Source organism: Chiloscyllium punctatum, chromosome 4 (genome assembly GCF_047496795.1).
Source record: "Chiloscyllium punctatum isolate Juve2018m chromosome 4, sChiPun1.3, whole genome shotgun sequence".
Taxonomy (NCBI): domain Eukaryota; kingdom Metazoa; phylum Chordata; class Chondrichthyes; order Orectolobiformes; family Hemiscylliidae; genus Chiloscyllium; species Chiloscyllium punctatum.
In genome coordinates, this window is record NC_092742.1 from 4,064,214 (window position 1) to 4,083,471 (window position 19,258).

The 19,258-nt window shown below is 47.6% G+C and overlaps 1 protein-coding gene across 2 annotated transcripts in view; it reads left to right on the forward strand.

Annotated features, from left to right (window-relative positions):
• The window catches only part of tgfb3 (transforming growth factor, beta 3), a 109,180-nt gene that overhangs the window by 30,361 nt on the left and 59,561 nt on the right, over positions 1-19,258 (forward strand). For both annotated transcript variants that reach the window (XM_072567975.1, XM_072567976.1), the window contains exons 3-4: positions 9,748-9,877; positions 16,613-16,717. In XM_072567975.1, the coding sequence (XP_072424076.1) occupies positions 9,748-9,877; positions 16,613-16,717 (235 nt within the window). The remainder of the gene's footprint in view (positions 1-9,747; positions 9,878-16,612; positions 16,718-19,258) is intronic.

Below are 19,258 nucleotides of genomic sequence, written 5' to 3' on the forward strand. Positions count from 1 at the left end.
ACAGAACGTCGGTCAGCCAGGGCTCCCTGATTCGACCAGATTAACAGCCCCAATCAGAGAACTCATATTCTATGAGGTCCACCTGGCTGACCTTGTTACAATCACTACATCCCTCCCTCTGAGTCTGGAGATGTAGGCCTGTTCCTTTTCCTGTAGTCTCTCCTGGGGTGTTTTTGCACTGGGTCAGGTTCCTCAGACTCAATCTTGGATACGGGCAGTATGTGTGAGACTGTAGACTACCTCATTCACCCAGAGTGTCTCGGAAGAAATGAATTCTGTTGTTCAGGCTGTAAAGGTTTTGAGGTTGCTGTGTCGACCTCAGACTCCAAGGTTTCTTTGCTAGGCAGAGGGGGAGAACCCACGGATTCCAACAGCCTTTCTGGATGTTTGGAGGAGTCCAGTATGTTTTGCTCCTGCCCCGTTTGTGAGTTTGCAGCTTCCATGTGGCCCACATGCTTGTTCAGGATTGGCTCACCTGCCTGAAGTTTGTACAACAGGGGACCAAACCTCGTGTCTGGCATTGGTGTTCCTGATGTCATTCCACCTCATCCCACAAAGGCCCGGGAGTGGTGTGGGGTCTTCTCCCCATTAGCAACTCTGCTGGAGCTATCCCTGTAGTTGCATAAAGGATGGTACGATATTCAAACAGGAACCGGGACAGTTTGGTATCTGGTGAAGCTGTATGCTGTGTCTTCAAGCCTGTCTTCAAAGTTTGGACTGCTCTTTCTGCCAGTCCGTTGGATGATGGATGGTCTAGTTATCCTTAGATGCCAAATGCCTTTTGACATTCGGCTGCTGGTAAATGATGGCCCATTCTCTGTGACCAACACCTCCAGGAGTCCGTGTATTGTAAAAGATGCACATAGCTTTTCTATCGTCGTCCTGTGTTTGATCTCTATGCACATCCACCCACTTCGAGTGGACATCCCCAATGACTAAGAACATTGAGCCAATGAAAGGCTGGTGTAGTCGACATCTAACCAAATCCAGGGTTTATCCAACCATTCACGTGTGGGGGGAGCTGCTGCAGTGGTTTTTGTTCTTGTTGGCACTGCCCCACCAACACAGCTGTGTTGGCATCCAAGCCTGGCCACCAAACATAACGTCTCACCAACATCCAGACCCCTGGATGATCCCGGTGGAGTTCAGCCAGCATCTGGCAGCAATGTTTGGTCAGGACAATCACTCTTCCTGCCCATAATAAAGTGCTGTTCTCCATGATGACCTCGTCTCGCTGGGCCCAGAAAGGTTTCATTTCTGGTTGTGATGGTCCTTTTCCTTCCCCCATCACCATCAGCTGTTTTAGTTTGCCAGGATGGAATCTGTCTGTGCCCACTGTCAGATATTGTCATTAGTGACCAGAGGGTGTCCTGCAAGTTTAAAACCAGAGCGGACTGTGCCAATGGTGGCACCACCGGTGGTGTATCTGCCAGCGGGAGGCAGCTCACGGCATCTGCATTCGCTATTTGTTCTCCCCAATGGTGTTCCAACTTGTAACTATACACAGCCAGAATAAGGGCCCTCTGCTTCATTCGACCTGAAGCTATAGACGGCAGAGCCCTGTCCTTGTTAAGTAGCCGTAGCAGGGGTTTGTCATGTTACTATTACAAATTTCATCAATAAAGGCATTGGTGGAACTTTTTCACACTAAAGATAACCGTCAAACCTTCCTTCTTTATCTGGATATTTCTTGGTTTGACATCAGCCAAAGTCTGGAAAGCGTACACTATTGAGTGTTCCTCTCCATTGTAAGCCAACACTACCCCAATACTGTACGGGGAGGCATCACATGTCAGAACCAGATCTTGTCTGGCATTGTTGTGTGCCAATACCTCAAACACAAAAGCTGCTTCTTTATTTCCCTAAAGGCTACATCTTGGCTCTGAGACCATTTCGAAGGCTGACCCTTTCTCAATAGCAAATGTAAGGGTGCCAGGGTGGAGACCAGGTTACATATGAATTTTTCGTAACAATTCACCAGCCCAAGGAAAGACCTAAGCTCAGTTATAGACTTGGGAGCTGGGGAATATTTCAACCACCTCCCTTTATCTTCCAATGGGTGTAACCCAGTCGTGTCAACTCTGTAGCCCAAGTAGGTGACTTGGGGTGACTGGAATGCACATTTTATTCCCTCCTGAAGCACATCTCCACCTTGGAGAAATGTTTAAGCACTATGTCTAAGTTCTCTAAATGCTTTTTATTGGTCTTCCTGGTTATTCACATGTCATCCAGATAAATGGTGACTTGGTGTACACCTTGTAAAATGTTTGCCATCATCAGCTGGAAAATGGCACAGGCTGATGTAACCCCAAAAGGCAGTCTCGTATATTGGTAAAAACACTAATGGATAACAGTTGTAGCATACTGTACTGGGAATCTGCATTTAATCTCAACTGCAGGTCCATATTTGTGAAGGACAGCTCCCTCCACTAACTTTGTGTCTAACTCCCCTCTGTGAGGGACTGGGTATTTATCCAGCTGTGAAAAGTGGTTTACCATTTGTTTAAAATCCCTACAAGAGTGAACTGACTTGTGGTCCTTCACAATCAGTACGACCGGTGCTGCCCATACTGTAAGCTGGACTGGTTTGATCTTTCCTTCACATTCCAGCCTTCCCATTTCTGCCTCTGCTTTTGCCCTGGGCAGGCTTTGCAGAATCATGGAATTGCTTCTTGGTCAATATGCAAGGTGGCATTGGCCCATTTGACCATCCCTAGACCTTCCTGAGAAACGTCTGGCTGTTTAATTAGGAGTTCACTCAGGCAATAATTTTCTAATCGAAACATGTTGTGGGCGGCACGGTGGCACAGTGGTTAGCACTGCTGCATCACAGCGCCAGAGACCCGGGTTCAATTCCTGACTCAGGCGACTGACTGTGTGGAGTTTGCACGTTCTCCCAGTGTCTGCGTGGGTTTCCTCCGGGCGCTCCGGTTTCCTCCCACAGTCCAAAGATGTGCAGGTCAGGTGAATTGGCCATGCTAAATTGCCCGTAGTGTTAGGTAAGGGGTAAATGTAGGGGTATGGGTGGGTTGCGCTTCGGCGGGTCGGTGTGGACTTGTTGGGCCGAAGGGCCTATTTCCACACTGTAAAGTAATCTAATCTAATCAAGGTCATGGAGTCACAAAGATGTACAGCATGGAAACAGACCCTTTGGTTCAACTCGTCCATGCCAACCAGATATTCGAAATTAATCTAGTCCCATTTGGCCCACATCCCTCTAAACCTTTCCTGTTCATATACCCATCCAGATGCCTTTTCAATGTTGTCATTGTACCAGCCTCCACCACATCCTCTGGCAGCAACCTTGTAAATCTTTTCTGAACCCTTTCAAGTTTCACATCATCTTTCCTATAGCAGAATTGAACATAATATTCCAAAGTGACCTAACCAATGTCTTGTACAACCATAACATGACCTCCCAATTTCTATATTCAATGCACTGACCAATAAAGGAAAGCATACTAAATGCCCTCTTCACTATCCTATCTACCTGTGACTCCACTTTCAAGGAGCTATGAACCTGCACTCCCAGGTCTCTTTGTTCAGCAACACTCCTTTGGACCTTACCATTAAGTGTATAAGTCCTGCTAAGATTTGTCTTTCCAAAATGCAGCATCTTGCATTTATCTGAATTAAACTCCATCTGTTACTTCTCAGCTCATTGGCCCATCTGGTCAAGATCCCATTGTAATCTGAGGTAACCTTCTTTGCTGTCCACTACATCTTTAATTTTGTCACCTGCAAACTTACTAACTATACTTCCTATGTTCACATCCAAATCATTTATAAAAATGACAAAAAGTAGAGGGCCCAGCACCGATCCTTGTGGCACTCCACTGGTCACAGGCCTCCAGTCTGAAAAACAACCCTCCACCACCATTCCCTCTGTCTTCACCTTTGAGCCAGTTTTATATCTAAATCACTAGTTCTTCCTGTATTCCATGTGAATCTTTGCCAACCAATTTCACCCCATCAGACTGGACCCAAGCCTTTTACGACACTGAGTAGTAACTGAACCAGCTGCTTCTCAGGTGGGACCAGAAGCAAAATTGTACCCTTAATTTGTAAAAGTTCTCAGTCTATCTGTTGTCTTAAGCAAACTTAAGGGTTGGAGTCCAGAGTGAACTTTAGTAAAAACTGGTTCCACAATCACTGATATAATCGCACCGGTATTGACCTCCACCCAATCTGGTGACCATTTAACCAGATATTTATTTTGATTGGTTCTGATTTGGATGTTACCAAGCAATTTGAACTATTCCAAACCAGATGTGGGTGGGGTTTCCAGGGTGTGCACTCTCCTGGATACCGGCCTATGAGTCCTCTTACTCAATTCAGGCTTAGTGGGACTCTTGCTGTCTCGAGCCCACATTTCGGCATCAACTATCACGGATTGTTGGCTGGATCCTGAAGTAAAGTTTGGCCGAGGCTTGGATTTGTTTTGGGGTTTTGCTGTGGGCCGACCTAGAGTCCCTCTGTTCAGGATATGTCCTAAGGGAGGCTTTGCTTTCACTCAAATGGTGCGCCCCGAGCTCATTTGGACTGGAGTGTGTGTCCACTTCCATTGGAATACCCTGTAACTCAGATGCTCCAATTGCTGCATTTTCTAATGACCAACCCAGTTATAGTGAGTGTTTGAAGTCGAGTTGGGCTTCAGCTAGTAGGTGCTCTTGTACGGTTACATTATTAATCCCACATACCAAATGGCCTCTCAGCATCTCATTAAGGGTCAAACCAAAGTCATACGCCTCTGTTAGTCATCTTAACTTCATCAAAAATCCTGACACGGATTCCCCTCGTTCTCTGCTGAGTAAAACCGATAGCAAGTCAGAATTGGAGGCAGCTTAGGTTTGTAATTTCTTTCACCGATTCCATCAACTTCTAAAAGATTTCTGTATCTGGTGCCTTTGGAAATGTTAGGCTCCTAATAACTGAAAAAGCTGCAGCTCCATAAGCTGTCAGGAGAATTACTTGTTTCTTTTCATCTGCCCCAATGTCATTTACCTGGATAAAATAATGGATTATTTCTACATGCAGAGGCTGGTATCCCGTCACCAAGTCCCCCTTTATTTACACAGGGAGAGTCTTTGACACTGATCCAGCTCCCTGAGAACCAGCTCTCAGAGTGAACAGAACCTATGACACTCTGTTTATATCTCTAAGCCAGGGCTCTCTGATTAGACCAGGTTAACAGCCCCAATCAGGATTGACATTATTACAATCACTAGTCACCTCAAGTGGTTTTTATAAAAGATTTGGAGTCATAGAGTCATAGAGATGTACAGTGCAGAAACAGACCCTTTGGTCCAACTTGTCCCTGCCAATCAGATATCCGAATTAATTCTAGTCCCATTTGCCAGCACTTGGCCCATATGGATGTCGGTTTGCTCACTGAGCTGGCAGGTTCATTTCCAGATGTTTCATCACCATACAAGGTAACATCTTCAGTGAGCCTCTGGACGAAGCACTGCTGATGATTCCTGCTTTCTATTTATATGTTTAGGCTTCTTTGGGTTGGTGATGTCATTTCCTGTTCCTTTTCTCAGGGGGTGGTAGATGGGGTCTAACTTGATGTGTTTGTTGATAGAGTTCTGGTTGGAATGCCTTGCTTCTAGGAATTCTCGTGCGTGTCTCTGTTTGGCTTGTCCTAAGATGGATGTGTTGTCCCAGTCAAAGTAGTGTCTTTCCTCATCCGTATGTAAGGATATTAATGAGAGAAGGTCATGTCTCTTTGTAGTGAATTGATGTTCATGTATCCTGGTAGTTAGCTTTCTGCCTGTTTGTCCAATGTAGTGTTTGTTACAAGGTATTTTGTAAATGACATTAGTTTTGCTTGTTGTCTGTATAGGGTCTTTCAAGTTCATTAGCTGCTGTTTTAGTGTGTTGGTGGGTTTGTGGGCTACCATGATGCCAAGGGGTCTGAGTAGTCTGGCAGTCATTTCCGAGATGTCTTTGATGTAGGGGAGAGTGGCTAGGGTTTCTGGATGTGTATTGTCTGCTTGTTTGGGCTTGTTGCTGAGAAATCAGCGGACTGTGTGCATTGGGTACCTGGTCTTTTTGATTACACTGGAATGGTGATTTTCCTCTGCCCTTCGTAGTTCCTCTGTGCTGCAGTGTGTGGTGACTCGTTGAAATAATGTTCTAATGTAGCTTCGTTTGGGTGTTGGGATAATTGGTTCTGTAGTTCAATATTTGGTCTGTATGTGTTGTTTTCCTGTAGACACTGGTTTGAAGTTCCCCATTGGCTGTTCGCTCGACTGTGACATCTAGGAATGGCAGTTTGTTGTTGTTATCCTCCTCTTTAGTGAATTTTATGCCAGTAAGGGTATTATTGATGGTCTTGAAGGTTTCCTCTAATTTGTTTCATTTAGTGATGACAAAGGTGTCATCCACGTAGCGGACCCAAAGTTTCATTTGGATGGTTGGCAGAGCTGTTTGTTCGAGTCTCTGCATTACTGCCTCTGTTAAGAACCCTGACATTGGAGATCCCATGGGTGTTCCATTGGTTTGTCTGTAGGTTTTGTTGTTGAAGGTGAAGTGGGTGGTAAGGCATAGGTCCAGTAGCTTGACAATGTTGTCCTTGCTGATGAAGTTGATAGTGTTTGATGGATATGTCTTTGGGTCTTCTAATAGTGCAGTCAATATTTCCTTGGCAAGGTTAATGTTGGATGTGAACAGGGCTGTTATGTCAAAGGAGTCCATTATTCTATTCTGATGTCTCTGGTGATCAGGAATTCTTGAGTGGAGTGGATGGAGTGGCATGAGTCTTTCACTAAGTGTGTTAGTCTTTGGTGTAGCTCCTTGGCCAGTCTGTAAGTTGGTGTTCCAGGCAGTGAGACTATAGGTCTGAGGGGGGCTCCTGGTTTGTGAATTTTGGGTAATCTATAGAAGCGTGGTGTGTTGGATCTGTCTGGTTTCATTTTTTGGAAGTCGGTCTTATTTATTTCTCTAGATTTCTGAAGTTTTTTGAGTAGGCCTGTGATTCGGTTCTCTAGTTGTAGGGCTAGGTCTATCGCCACTTGTTGGTAGGTGTTGGTATCTGCAAGTACTGCATTTGCTTTCTCAATGTAGTCTTTTTGATTTAAAATGACTGTCAAGCGTCCTTTGTCTACAAGTAGGATAACAATGTTTTTATTTATTTTAGTCTTTTCTCATCCCTCTAAACCCCTCCTATTCACATACACATCTAGATGCTTTTTAAATGTTGTAATTGTACCAGCCTGCACCACTTCCTCTGGCAGCTCATTCCATACTTGCATTACCCTCTGTGTGAAAAGGTTGCCCCTTAGGTTTCTTTCCCCTCTCACCCTAAACCTATGCGCTGTAGTTTTGGACACACCCACCCCAGGGAAACGACCGTGTCCATTTACTCTATCTATGCCCCTCATGATTTATAAGGTCACCCCTCACCCTCCGACGCTCCAGGGAAAATAGCCCCAGCCTCTTCAACCTCTCCCCATAGCTCAAATTTTCCAACCCTGGCAACATCCTTGTAAATCTTTTCTGAACCCTTTCAAGTTTCACAATACCCTTCCTATAGGAGGGAGACCAAACCTGCATGCAGGTTTCCAACAGTGGCCTAACCAATGTCCTGTACAGCTGCAACATGCCCTCCTAACCCCTTTACTCAATACTCTGACCAATAAAGGAAAGCATACCAAACGCCTTCTTCACTATCCTATCTACCTGCAACTCCACTTTCAGGGAGCTATGAACCTACACTCCAAGATCTCTTTGTTCAGCAACACCCCCCAGGACTTTACCATTAACTGTATAAGTCCTGCTCTGATTTGCCTTTCCAAAATGCATCATCTCACATTTATCTATGTTAAACACCATTTGCCACTCCTTGGCCCATTCGGCCCATCTGATCAAGATCTTGCTGTACCCTCAGGTAACCTCCTTCCAATTTTGCTGTCACCTGCAATTGTTCACACAATGACAGAGTCACTGCCCATGCCAGTGATTATTGCCCATCCATGGGGCAGTTCCAAGTTAACCACATTGTTGTGGGTCTGGAGTCACATGTAGGCCAGACCAAGTAAAGGTGGCAGATTCCTACCCGAAAAGGTAGGTGTTTACAACAATTGACAGTGATTACATGGTTATTATTAGTCTTGCATTTTAGTCCATATAGATTAGATTAGATTACTTACAGTGTGGAAACAGGCCCTGTTAGTAAATTATCGTTATCGTTAGTAAATTCAGATGTTACCATCTGCCAGGGTAGGAATCGAACCTGTGTCCTCACAGCATTATCCTGGGTTGCTGGATTACTAGTCATGTGACATTCACTGCACCAGCACGTCCTCACAACATCTGTTGGCAGAGAGGCTGGCTATGACAGAAAGCTGAATGAGCTATTTCTGAAATGGTAACAGTAAACAGGTTACACTGGTGGGAAAGCAATGCCTGGATCCAGTGAGAAACAACCACCTTTGAATGGGATCTTCCCAGGCTGTGGGTAATGGTGAAGTGAGTGGTAGAATCAGCATGATGTTCAGTAAGGCCCATCTCAATATTGAGATCATCTCACCACATCTTGTAGCCCTTTCTCAAATGGGGTGGTGAAACTCTCCAGAGACAGCAGCAGGTGTCCAGCTGATGCTTATTCTCGCTTGTTAAACAACTTGTTGACAACCCAGCTCAGCACCTTACCAAACTCACCAAACAAACTAGCCATCAGGAAAACTCACAGGGGTTTGTCGTTAAGCTCAACTCGCTGCTTGCTCCCAAAGATCTCAACTGAGTGTGTTACACCAACTGGTTTCAGGAACATGCCTAACTGGGGGAACCACTAATAGAGACTTTGGGCAACTTCAAACAGTTATTTTACTGATTAACAGTTATTAACTGATCATGGTTATTAGTTGTGGGAAAGAACAACAGGGTGACACGGTGGCTGAGTGGTTAGCACTGCTGCCTCACAGCACCAGGGACCCGGATTCAATTCCTGCTTCAGACAACTGTCTGTTTGGAGTTTGCACATTCTCCCCGTGTCTGTGTGGGTTTTCTCCCACAATACAAAAAGATGTGCAGGTCAGGTGAATTGGCCATGCTAAATTGCCCATAGTGTGAGGCTCATTATATAGGTTAGGGAAAAGGTCTTGTTGGGTTACTCTTTGGAGGGTCTGTGGGGACTCGTTGGGCCGAAGGGCTTGTTTCCATTCTGTAGGGAATCTAATCTAAAGATCTTCCAGTTGCAGACTGAGCACCAACATCTCCAGCATGCTACTGAAGATTCTTCTCATGCACCAGCCTGAGCTTTCATCTGTTTTATGTAAATTACCTTGGTCAGGATGAGGTCAGGGAAGAATGGCACTGGGCCCAGTGTCCAGACCCAGACCCAGACCCAGGAAATCGGAGCAAGTCAGTGATGTGAGGAACAACCAATGAAACGTTTGATCTGACTGAGCTACAGCAGTAAGGATCAGTTAACTGATCAGCAAAGGGAGAGAGGGGACCCAAATCTGGGAAGTATTGTGGGAGAGGAAAGAAAGGTACCTGGTAAATAGGCCCGGAAACCAGAGAAAGGAAATACTAGGAGGGGGGCCAGGGATGTGTGGGAGCATCTGGAGTACACCAAACAAAAACAGGAGAAGAATGAGGAAACCCAGCTAGGATGTTAGAGTACCCAGGGAAAGGAGAAGGCAAATCAACACAGGGGGATCAGGAAACTTGCAGCGTATGGAAGGGCAGCACGCTGATGAGAACAATCTCAGCCAATGTTCACTGTTGGTGTTTCAGATTCTGAAGCCTGATGATCACATTGCCAAGCAGCGATACATTGCAGGGAAAGTGGTCCTTACAAAGGGTATCAGCGAGTGGGTCTCGTTTGATGTCACTGAGAGTGTGAAGGAATGGCTAATTAACAGAGGTGAGTGTTACATCAGCATTTTGAGAAATCAAACAGGTATCATTATCGAAAAAGTGTTCACGAGTCTCATTCTTGACAATTGAAGTTGGATGATATTGGATCATATCTAGGTTATGTTGGATGATGTTTCCTTTCATTTAGGCCTTTGGTGGTTTTTAGGACCACTGTGCCAGATCATATTGAGATTGTGATGGATAATATTGAGTCAGCATTGGATTGGTTTTTAAAGTCAGAAGTCACACGACACCAGGTTATAATCAACTAGGAGAGAGTGAGCACTGCAGATGCTTGAGGTCAGAGTGGAGAGTGTGTTGCTGGAAAAGCACAGCAGGTCAGGCAGCATCCGAGGAGCAGGAGAATCGACGTTTCGGGCATAAGCTCTTCATCCGGGATGAGGTTTATGGGCCGGGGGCTGAGAGATAAATGGGAGGGGCGTGGGGCTGGGGATAAGGTAGCTGTGAATGTGGTAGGTAGATGAAGGTGGGGGAGAAAGTAATAGGTCAGAGTGGAGGGTGGAGTGGATAGATGGGAAGGAAGGTGGACAGATAGGACAGGTTATGAGGATGGTGCCAAGTTGGAAGATTGGAACTGGGATAAGGTGGGGGAGGGGAAATGGGGACACTGGTGAAATCCACATTGATTCATGTGTAGTTGGAGGGTCCCAAGGTGGAAGATGAGGCATTCTTCCTCGAGACATTGGGTGGTAAGAATCTGGATTAGTGGTGCTGGAAGAGCACAGCAGTTCAGGCAGCATCCAAGGAGCAGCAAAATCGACGTTTCGGGCAAAAGCCCTTCATCAGGAATAAAGGCAGTGAGCCTGAAGCGTGGAGAGATAAGCTAGAGGAGGGTGGGGGTGGGGAGAGAGTAGCATAGAGTACAATGGGTGAGTGGGGGAGGGGATGAAGGTGATAGGTCAAGGAGGAGAGGGTGGAGTGGATAGGTGGAAAAGGAGATAGGCAGGTCGGACAAGTCCGGACAAGTCATGGGGACAGTTACTGAGCTGGAAGTTTGAAACTAGGATGAGGTGGGGGAAGGGGAAATGAGGAAACTGTTGAAGTCCACATTGATGCCCTGGGGTTGAAGTGTTCCGAGACGGAAGATGAGGCTTTCTTCCTCCAGGCGTCTGGTGGTGAGGGAGCGGCGGTGAAGGAGGCCCAGGACCTCCATGTCCTCGGCAGAGTGGGAGGGGGAGTTGAAATGTTGGGCCACGGGGCGGTTTGGTTGATTGGTGCGGGTGTCTCGGAGATGTTCCCTAAAGTGCTCTGCTAGGAGGAGCCCAGTCTCCCCAATGTAGAGGAGACCGCATTGGGAGCAATGGATACAATAAATGATATGAGTGGATGTGCAAGTAAAACTTTGATGGATGTGGAAGGCTCCTTTGGGGCCTTGGATAGAGGTGAGGGAGGAGGTGTGGACACAGGTTTTACAGTTCCTGCAGTGGCAGGGGAAAGTGCCAGAATGGGAGGGTGGGTCGTAGGGGGGTGTGGACCTGACCAGGTAGTCACGGAGGGAACGGTCTTTGCGGAAGACGGAAAGGGGTGGGAGGGAAATATATCCCTGGTGGTGGGGTCTTTTTGGAGGTGGTGGAAATGTCGGTGGATGATTTGGTTTATGCGAAGGTTGGTAGGGTGGAAGGTGAGCACCAGGGGCGTTCTGTCCTTGTTACAGTTGGAGGGGTGGGGTCTGAGGGCGGAGGTGCGGGATGTGGACAAATCCTCCCACTTCCTCCAGACCAAAGGGGTAGCCATGGGCACACGTATGGGCCCCAGCTATGCCTGTCTCTTTGTTGACTACGTAGAGCAGTTGATCTTCCGTAATTACACCGGCACCACTCCCCACCTCTTCCTCCGCTACATTGATGACTGCATTGGTGCCACCTCGTACTCCCGCGAGGAGGTTGAGCAATTCATCAACTTCACCAACACATTCCACCCTGACCTTAAATTTACCTGGACTATCTCTGACACCTCCCTCTCCTTCCTGGACCTCTCCATCTCCATTAATGACGACTGACTCGACACTGACATTTTTTATAAACCCACCGACTCCCACAGCTACCTCGATTACACCTCTTCCCACCCTACCTCTTGCAAAAATGCCATCCCGTATTCCCAATTCCTCCGCCTCCACCGGATCTGCTCCCAAGAGGACCAGTTCCACCACAGAACACACCAGATGGCCTCCTTCTTTAGAGACTGCAATTTCCCTTCCCACCTGGTTAAAGATACCCTCCAATGTATCTCGTCCACATCCCGCATCTCCCCCTAGTTCCAAACTTCCAGCTCAGTAACTGTCCCCATGACTTGTCCGGACTTGTCCGACCTGCCTATCTTCTTTTCCACCTATCCACTCCACCCTCTCCTCCCTGACCTATCACCTTCATCCCCTCCCCCACTCACCCATTGTACTCTATGCTACTTTCTCCCCACCCCCACCCTCCTCTAGCTTATCTCTCCACGCTTCAGGCTCACTGCCTTTATTCCTGATGAAGGGCTTTTGCCCGAAACGTCGATTTCGCTGCTCGTTGGATGCTGCCTGAACTGCTGTGCTCTTCCAGCACCACTAATCCAGTATTTGGTTTCCAGCATCTGCAGTCATTGGGTGGTAAGAGTTTGGCGGTGGAGGAGGCCCAGGACCAGCATTTCCTTGGCAGGGTGGGAGGGGGAGTTAAAGTGTACAGGGCGGTGGGGTTGGTTGGAGTGGGTGTCCCAGAGATGTTCTCTGAAACGTTCCGCGAGTTAGCATTCTGTCTCTCCACTGTAGATGTGACTGCATTGGGCACCATGGATGTAGTAAATGACATGTGGAAGTGCAGATAAAATACTGATGGATGTGGAAGGCTCCTTTGGGGCCTTGGTTGGGGGTGAGGGGGGAGATGTGGGCACAGGTTTTGCACTCTTGTGATGGCAGGGAAAGGTGCCAGGAGGAGAGGGTGGGTTGGGGTGGGGGTGCGGACTTGACAAGGGAGTCATGGAGGGAATGGTCTCTTCGAAACACAGATAGGGATGGGGAGAGGAATTTATCTCTGGTGTGGGGTGTGTTTGTAGGTGGCAGAAATAGCAGAGGATGATGTATGCGAAGGTTGGGGGGGGGTGGAAGGTGAGGACCAGGGGTTTTGTCCTTGTTGCAATTGGAGGGTGGAGTTCAAGGGTGGAGGTGTGGGAAGTGGAGGAGATGCACTGGAGGGCATTGTCGACCACATGGGAGGGGAAATTGCAGTCTTTGAAGAAGGAGGCCGTTTGGGATGTTCTATGGTAGAATTGGTCCTCCTGGGAGCAGATGCGGTGGAGGCAGAGGAATTGGGAATATGGGATGATGTTTTTACAGGAGGCAGGGTGGGAGGAGGTGTAGTCCAGGCAGCTGTGGGAGTCAGTGGGTTTGTAGTGGATGTCCGTGTTGAGTCAGTCACCGGAGATGGAGATGGAGAGGTCCAGGAGGGGGAGGGAGGTGTCCAAGATGGTCCAGGTGAACTTGAGGTGGGGATGGAAAGTGTTTGTGAAGTTGGTGAATTGTTCAACGACATGGCGCCAATACAGTCATCAATGTAGTGGAGGAAAATGTGGGGAGTGATGCCAGTGTGACTGCGGAAGATGGATTGTTCCATATTCCCGATGAAGAAGCTGGCATAGCTGGGGCCCATGTGGGTGCCCATGGCTACCCCTTTGCTCTGGAGGAAATGGGAGGATTGGAAGGAGAGGTTTTTGAGGGTGAGGACCAGTCTAGCCAATCAAATGAGACTGTCAGTGGAAGGGTACTGGTGGGATGTCAGGAGAGGAAGAAACTGAGGGCTTGGAGGCCCTGGTCATGGTGGATAGAGGTGTACCGGGAATGTGTGTCCATGGTGAAGATGAGGTGTTGGGAGCCGGGGAAACAAAGTCATGGAGGAGGTGGAGGGCGTAGATGGTGTCCCGAACTTAGGGAGTTCCTGGATTAAGGGGGACAGGACAGTTTCAAGGTATGAGGAGATATGTTTGTGGGGGCCAGGAGCAGGCTGAGATGATGGGTCAACCGGGGCAGTCAGATTTGTGAATCTTCAGTGAGAGGTAGAATCGGGTGGTGCGGGGTTCACGGACGATGAGGTTGGAAGCTGTGGATGGGAGATCCCCAGAGGTGATAAGTTTGTGGATGATCTGGGAGGCGATGGTTTGGTGATGGGAAGTGAGGTCATGGTGGAAACTGGATTTTAGATCAGAGTGGGGCTGGAAAAGCACAGCAGGTCAGGTCAGCATCTGAGGAGCAGGAAAATCGACGTTTCAGGCAAAAGCCCTTCATCAGGAATAGAGGCAGAGAGCCTCCAGGGTGGAGAGATAAATGGGGAAGGGTGGGGCTGGGGAGAAGGTAGCAAAGAGTAGACACTCACTGAGATTCTTGTGGAGAGAGGAGGAGAACTTCTTCAGGGTAGGTATCCTTGCAAGAGGATTCACAGTAAGGTTCAAATCAACTAGGCACAAGTGAGGACTGCAGATGCTGGGAAACAGCACCCTCGATGCTCCGTGTATCCAATCCTGATGAAGGGCTTTTTGCCCGAAACATCAATTCTCCTGCTCCTCGGATACTGCCTGACCTGATGTGCTCTCCAGCACCACTCTAATACAAACCCTGGAAGTGAGGTCATGGTTGAGGGGCCAGTAGGAGGAGGAGGGGTCCTCGAATTGATGCCTGGCTTCAGCAGTGTAGAGGTCCCTGCGTCAAACTACCACTGCGTTTCCCACCCCCCACCCTCCCCTTGTCTGCAGGTTTGATGGTGAGGTTGGGATTGGAGTGGAGGGAGTGCAGGGCTGCACGTTACGAGGGTTCTATGAACGCCCCGCCTACATTCAGGACACCACTCATGCCCTCCACCTCCTCCACAATGTTTGCTTCCATGGCCCTCAAAGGACTAATTTTACTGAATTAACTTTCACTGACAACAAGACATTGTTTAGTCGAGGGGGGAAGGATGTTGTGTGACTTGAAAGGGTTCAGAAAAGATTTACAAGGATGTTGCCAGGGTTGGAGGATTTGAGCTATAGGGAGAGGCTGAACAGGCTGGGGCTGTTTTCCCTGGAGCGTTGGAGGCTGAGGGGTGACCTTATAGAGGTTTATAAAATCATGGGGGGCATGGACAGGATAAATAGGCAAAGTCTTTTTCCTGGGGTGGGGGAGTCCAGAACTAGAGGCATAAGTTTAGGGTGAGAGAGGAAAGATATAAAAGAGACCTAAGGGGTAACTATTTCACACAGAGGGTGGTGTGTGTATGGAATGAGCTGCCAGAGGATGTGGTGGAGGCTGGTACAATTGCAGAGACTAAAAGGCATCTGGATGGGTATATGAATAGGAAGGGTTTAGAAGGATATGGGCCAAGTGTGGGAAAATGGGACTAGATTAATTTCAAATATTTGGTCGGCATGGACGAATGGGAACAAAGGGAAAGTTTTCATGCTGTACATCTCTCTGATTCTCTGAATAGTGACCAGTTATTAATGACAGAGACAAAAGCAGAAATTGCTGGAAAAGTGCAGCAGGTCAGGCAGCATCCAAGGAACAGGAGAATCGATGTTTCGGGCATGAGTCCTTCTTCAGGAATTCCTGAAGAAGGGCTCATGCCCGAAACGTTGATTCTCCTGTTCCTTGGATGCTGCCTGACCTGCTGCGCTTTTCCAGCAACACATTTTCCTGCTCTGATCTCCAGCATCTGCAGTCCTCATGTTCTCCTATTTAAGCAGGTCACCCTGTTCCCTGGCCAACATCTCTGTCTCAGGCTTGCTGCAGTGCTGCAGGAGCACAAGTTGGAAGAACAGATCCTCGTTTTCCACTTGGGGACCCTACAGCTCTCTGAACTCACTATCAAGTTCAATTTGTTTTTGATTTCCAGCATCTGTAGTTCTTTCAGTTTTTATTAATGACAGGGTTGTGTATACATGCCAAGAACTCTGTGATTGATTCTCGGGTAACTAAGCAGCTTGGAAGAGGGAACAAGTTACAGAGAAAGGAGACTGTTTCATTCTTTCCCAGCTCAGGAGCAGTCACTCTGTTCTCTGCAGTGAAAACTGACTATTAAACTGAAGAAAACCAGGTTAAGTGATGGAAGGTGTCACCAACATTGCTAGCTCAGCCATATCCTGCTCAGTGACGACCAGTTTCAGTTGTCTTTCTTACAGCAGCTGTTGTAACCTGTGACTTGGAACCGATAAGTGAGAGGCTTTCCTTATAAAGCTATGTTGTGTCTCTTACCCACCAGTGGAACATCCAGAGGGAGATGACTGAAAGCAGCGTGCGAGCTACCAAACAGACTGCCCCAGTGAGGTGCGGGAGACACAGACTGTCCCACTGAGGGGAGGGGGGGGGGGGGAATGGACACACAGACTGCCCAGTGAGGTGGGGGAGACACAGACTGTCCCACTGAGGGGAGGGGGGGCGGACACACAGACTGTCGCACTGAGGGAAGGGGGGGAACACAGACTGTCCCAGTGAGGGGAGGGGGTTGGTAAGCACAGTGCCCCATTGAGTGGGGGAGGGTCTAGAGAGAGGGGGTCAGTTTTTATTTTAAACACAACAGAATCTCAGGCCTTTATGAAGCAGTTAGTCAGAATTCTCCCAGGGTGAGTGTTGTGTTGTATCCAGGCAGATTACATTCCTGGGCTGACCATTATGTTGGATCATGGCACTATTGTGTTTAGTTTGAGCTGTTTTCTGTTCCACTTTTGAATGGTTTTTCTCTCTCCATGGTGGATACTAACAGGCTCTTTGTTACAGACACGAATCTCGGTTTGGAGATTAGCGTTCACTGCCCATGTCACACCTTCCACGCCAATGGTGTCATCTCCAATGAACACGAGGTCCTAGATGTCAAGTTCAAGGGTAAGAGGTTGGAGACTTTAATTTTTGCCTTGATCATTCCTTGTTCATAAATCCCCTCCCATTCACTTCCTCAGGTCTGTAATCCTCATGTTCATCTCCAATCACCAACATCTCAATCAATTTTCCCAGGTTTGAGAGACATTGAGCAAAGGTAGGATTGATGGATATGGAGTGACGGTGGGATTGAAAGATATGGGCTGATGGAGAGATAAAGGGAGATGGAGGGATTGTGAGATTGAGGGAATGGACTGATGGAGGGATGGAGGGATATGGAATGATGGTGGGTTTGAGGGAGAGAGAGTACGGTGGGTGTACAAACTGACACAGTTTTATCTGACTGAGCTGACTTTATTGTGGTCTCAATTCTACATTCCTGCCTTTCCTGATAACCTTCCAGCCCTTGCTGGAATCATAAATTTACCCTCCTCTGCCTTAAAAGAAATTCCAATACTCAGCTTCCTCTCTTTTCAGAGAGTGCTCCCAAAAAACACATGAACCTGTCAGAGAAAAAAGATTACCTCATTCCCATTTTAAATGGGTGAGCCCTGATTTTTAAACTCTTATCCCTTGTTCTTCATTCCCCCAGAGCCAACATCCTTCCCACATCCACCCGGTCCAGTCCAGTCAGGAGATGTTTGACATTAATCACCTCGTACTTTTCTGGTCTTCACTGCTCTGCAGAAAACAATCCTAGTTCCTCCTCAATAACTGACCTCTGTCATCCCTGCTCCAATATTGGGAAATGCTCCTTTGCTTCCTCTCCAGGCTGCCATGTCATTCCTAAATTGTGGGGTCTCAGGTTCCAGACGGTGGTGTAGTGTCCTCAGAGCAGTCAGGGTTGAGAGGAAATCCAACAGAGGCATCAGCAAGAACATAATCTCCTAGTTAAAAGGCTGATACCCTCGTCAGAGCAGACCCACGCTGATTAGGAAGTTCTGCTCTACATATTTTAGGAATTCTTTACCCTCTTGGGGATAAAAGTTAGGGGAGGAGAACTGTAATTGGAACAGTGATGTTATCCAGCATCGATGCTGTCCTATTCCCTCTGTCCCAAACACATGGTAACCCTGAGTCCAGTTCCTCTTCTGTTGTCAGATTGTTGACAGTCTTCCTCTGCAGAAATCATCATTCCTCTTCATGAGTGCTGAGATAGTCATAGAAATATCGAAAATAGCTACAGGAGTAGGCCATTCGGCCTTTCGAGCCAGCACCACCATTCAATATGATCATGGTTGATCATGCAATCTCAGTGTCCTGTTCCCGCTCTCTCTCTATACCCCTGATCCCTTTCACCCCAGGGCCCCAACACAGTTCCCTCTTGAGTCTATCTAATGAACCAACCCCAACAGCTTCCTGTGGGAGAGAATTCCACAGGTTCGCAACTCTCTGTGTGAAGAAGTTCTTCCTCATCTCAGTTCTGAATGGTTTACCCCTTCTCCTTAGACTGAGGCCCCTTCTGGACTTCCCCAACATCGGGTACATTCTTCCCACATCTCGTCTGTCCAGATCCATCAGGATTTTGTGTGTTTCTGTGAGATTCCATCCTCATTCTTGTAAATGCCAGTGAGTACAAGCCCAGCCCAGTCAATCCAGCCTTTCCCCATCTGTCAGTCCTGCCATCCCGGGAATCAGTCTGGTGAACCTTCGCTGGACTCCCTCAATATCAAGGATGTTCTTCCTCAGACTCGGAGACCAAAACTGCACACAATCCTGAAGGTGTGGCCTCACCAAGGCCCTGTATAACTGCAGCAAGACATCCCTTACTCCGATACACTCCTCCTCTTGCTATGAAGGAGAACATGCCATTAGCTGTCATCACTGCCTGCAGCACCTGCGTGCCATCCTTCATCAACTGTTCCACCATGACACCCAGGTCTCGCTGCAACTCACCTTTTCCTAAACTGCCATCATTCAGATAATAATCTGCCTTCCTGTTTAGTGACCAAAGTGGATAACCTCACATTTATCCACATTATATTACATTTACCAAGTATCTGCCCACTCAGTCAGTTTGTCCAAGTCACCCTGCAGCCTCTTAGCATCCTCCCCATGGCACACACTGTCACCCAGCTTAGTGTCATCTGCAAGTGGGGAGAAACTGCATTCAGCTCCTTCATCCAAGTCATTAATGTATATTGTGAACAGCTGGGGTCCCAGCACTGCGGGACCCAACTCATCACTGTCACTCTGAAAAGGAACCGTTTATTCCAATTCTCTGCTTCCAGATCAGTTCTCTATCCACATCAATACATTACCCCTTCGATACCATGAACTTTAATTTTCCGAACTAATCTCTTGTGTGGAACCTTGTCAAAAGCCTTTGAAAATCTAGATACACAACATCCACTGATTTGTCCTTGTCCACTCGACTGGTCACATCCTCAAAAGATTTGTCAAGCATGATATCCCTTTAGTGAATCCATGCTGACTGGGACTGCCTTACAAATGCTTAGTAATTACATCCTTAATGATTGACTGCAGCATTGTCCCCACGCTGATGTCAGGCTCACCAGCTGATAATCTCCCATTTTTTCTCCTTCC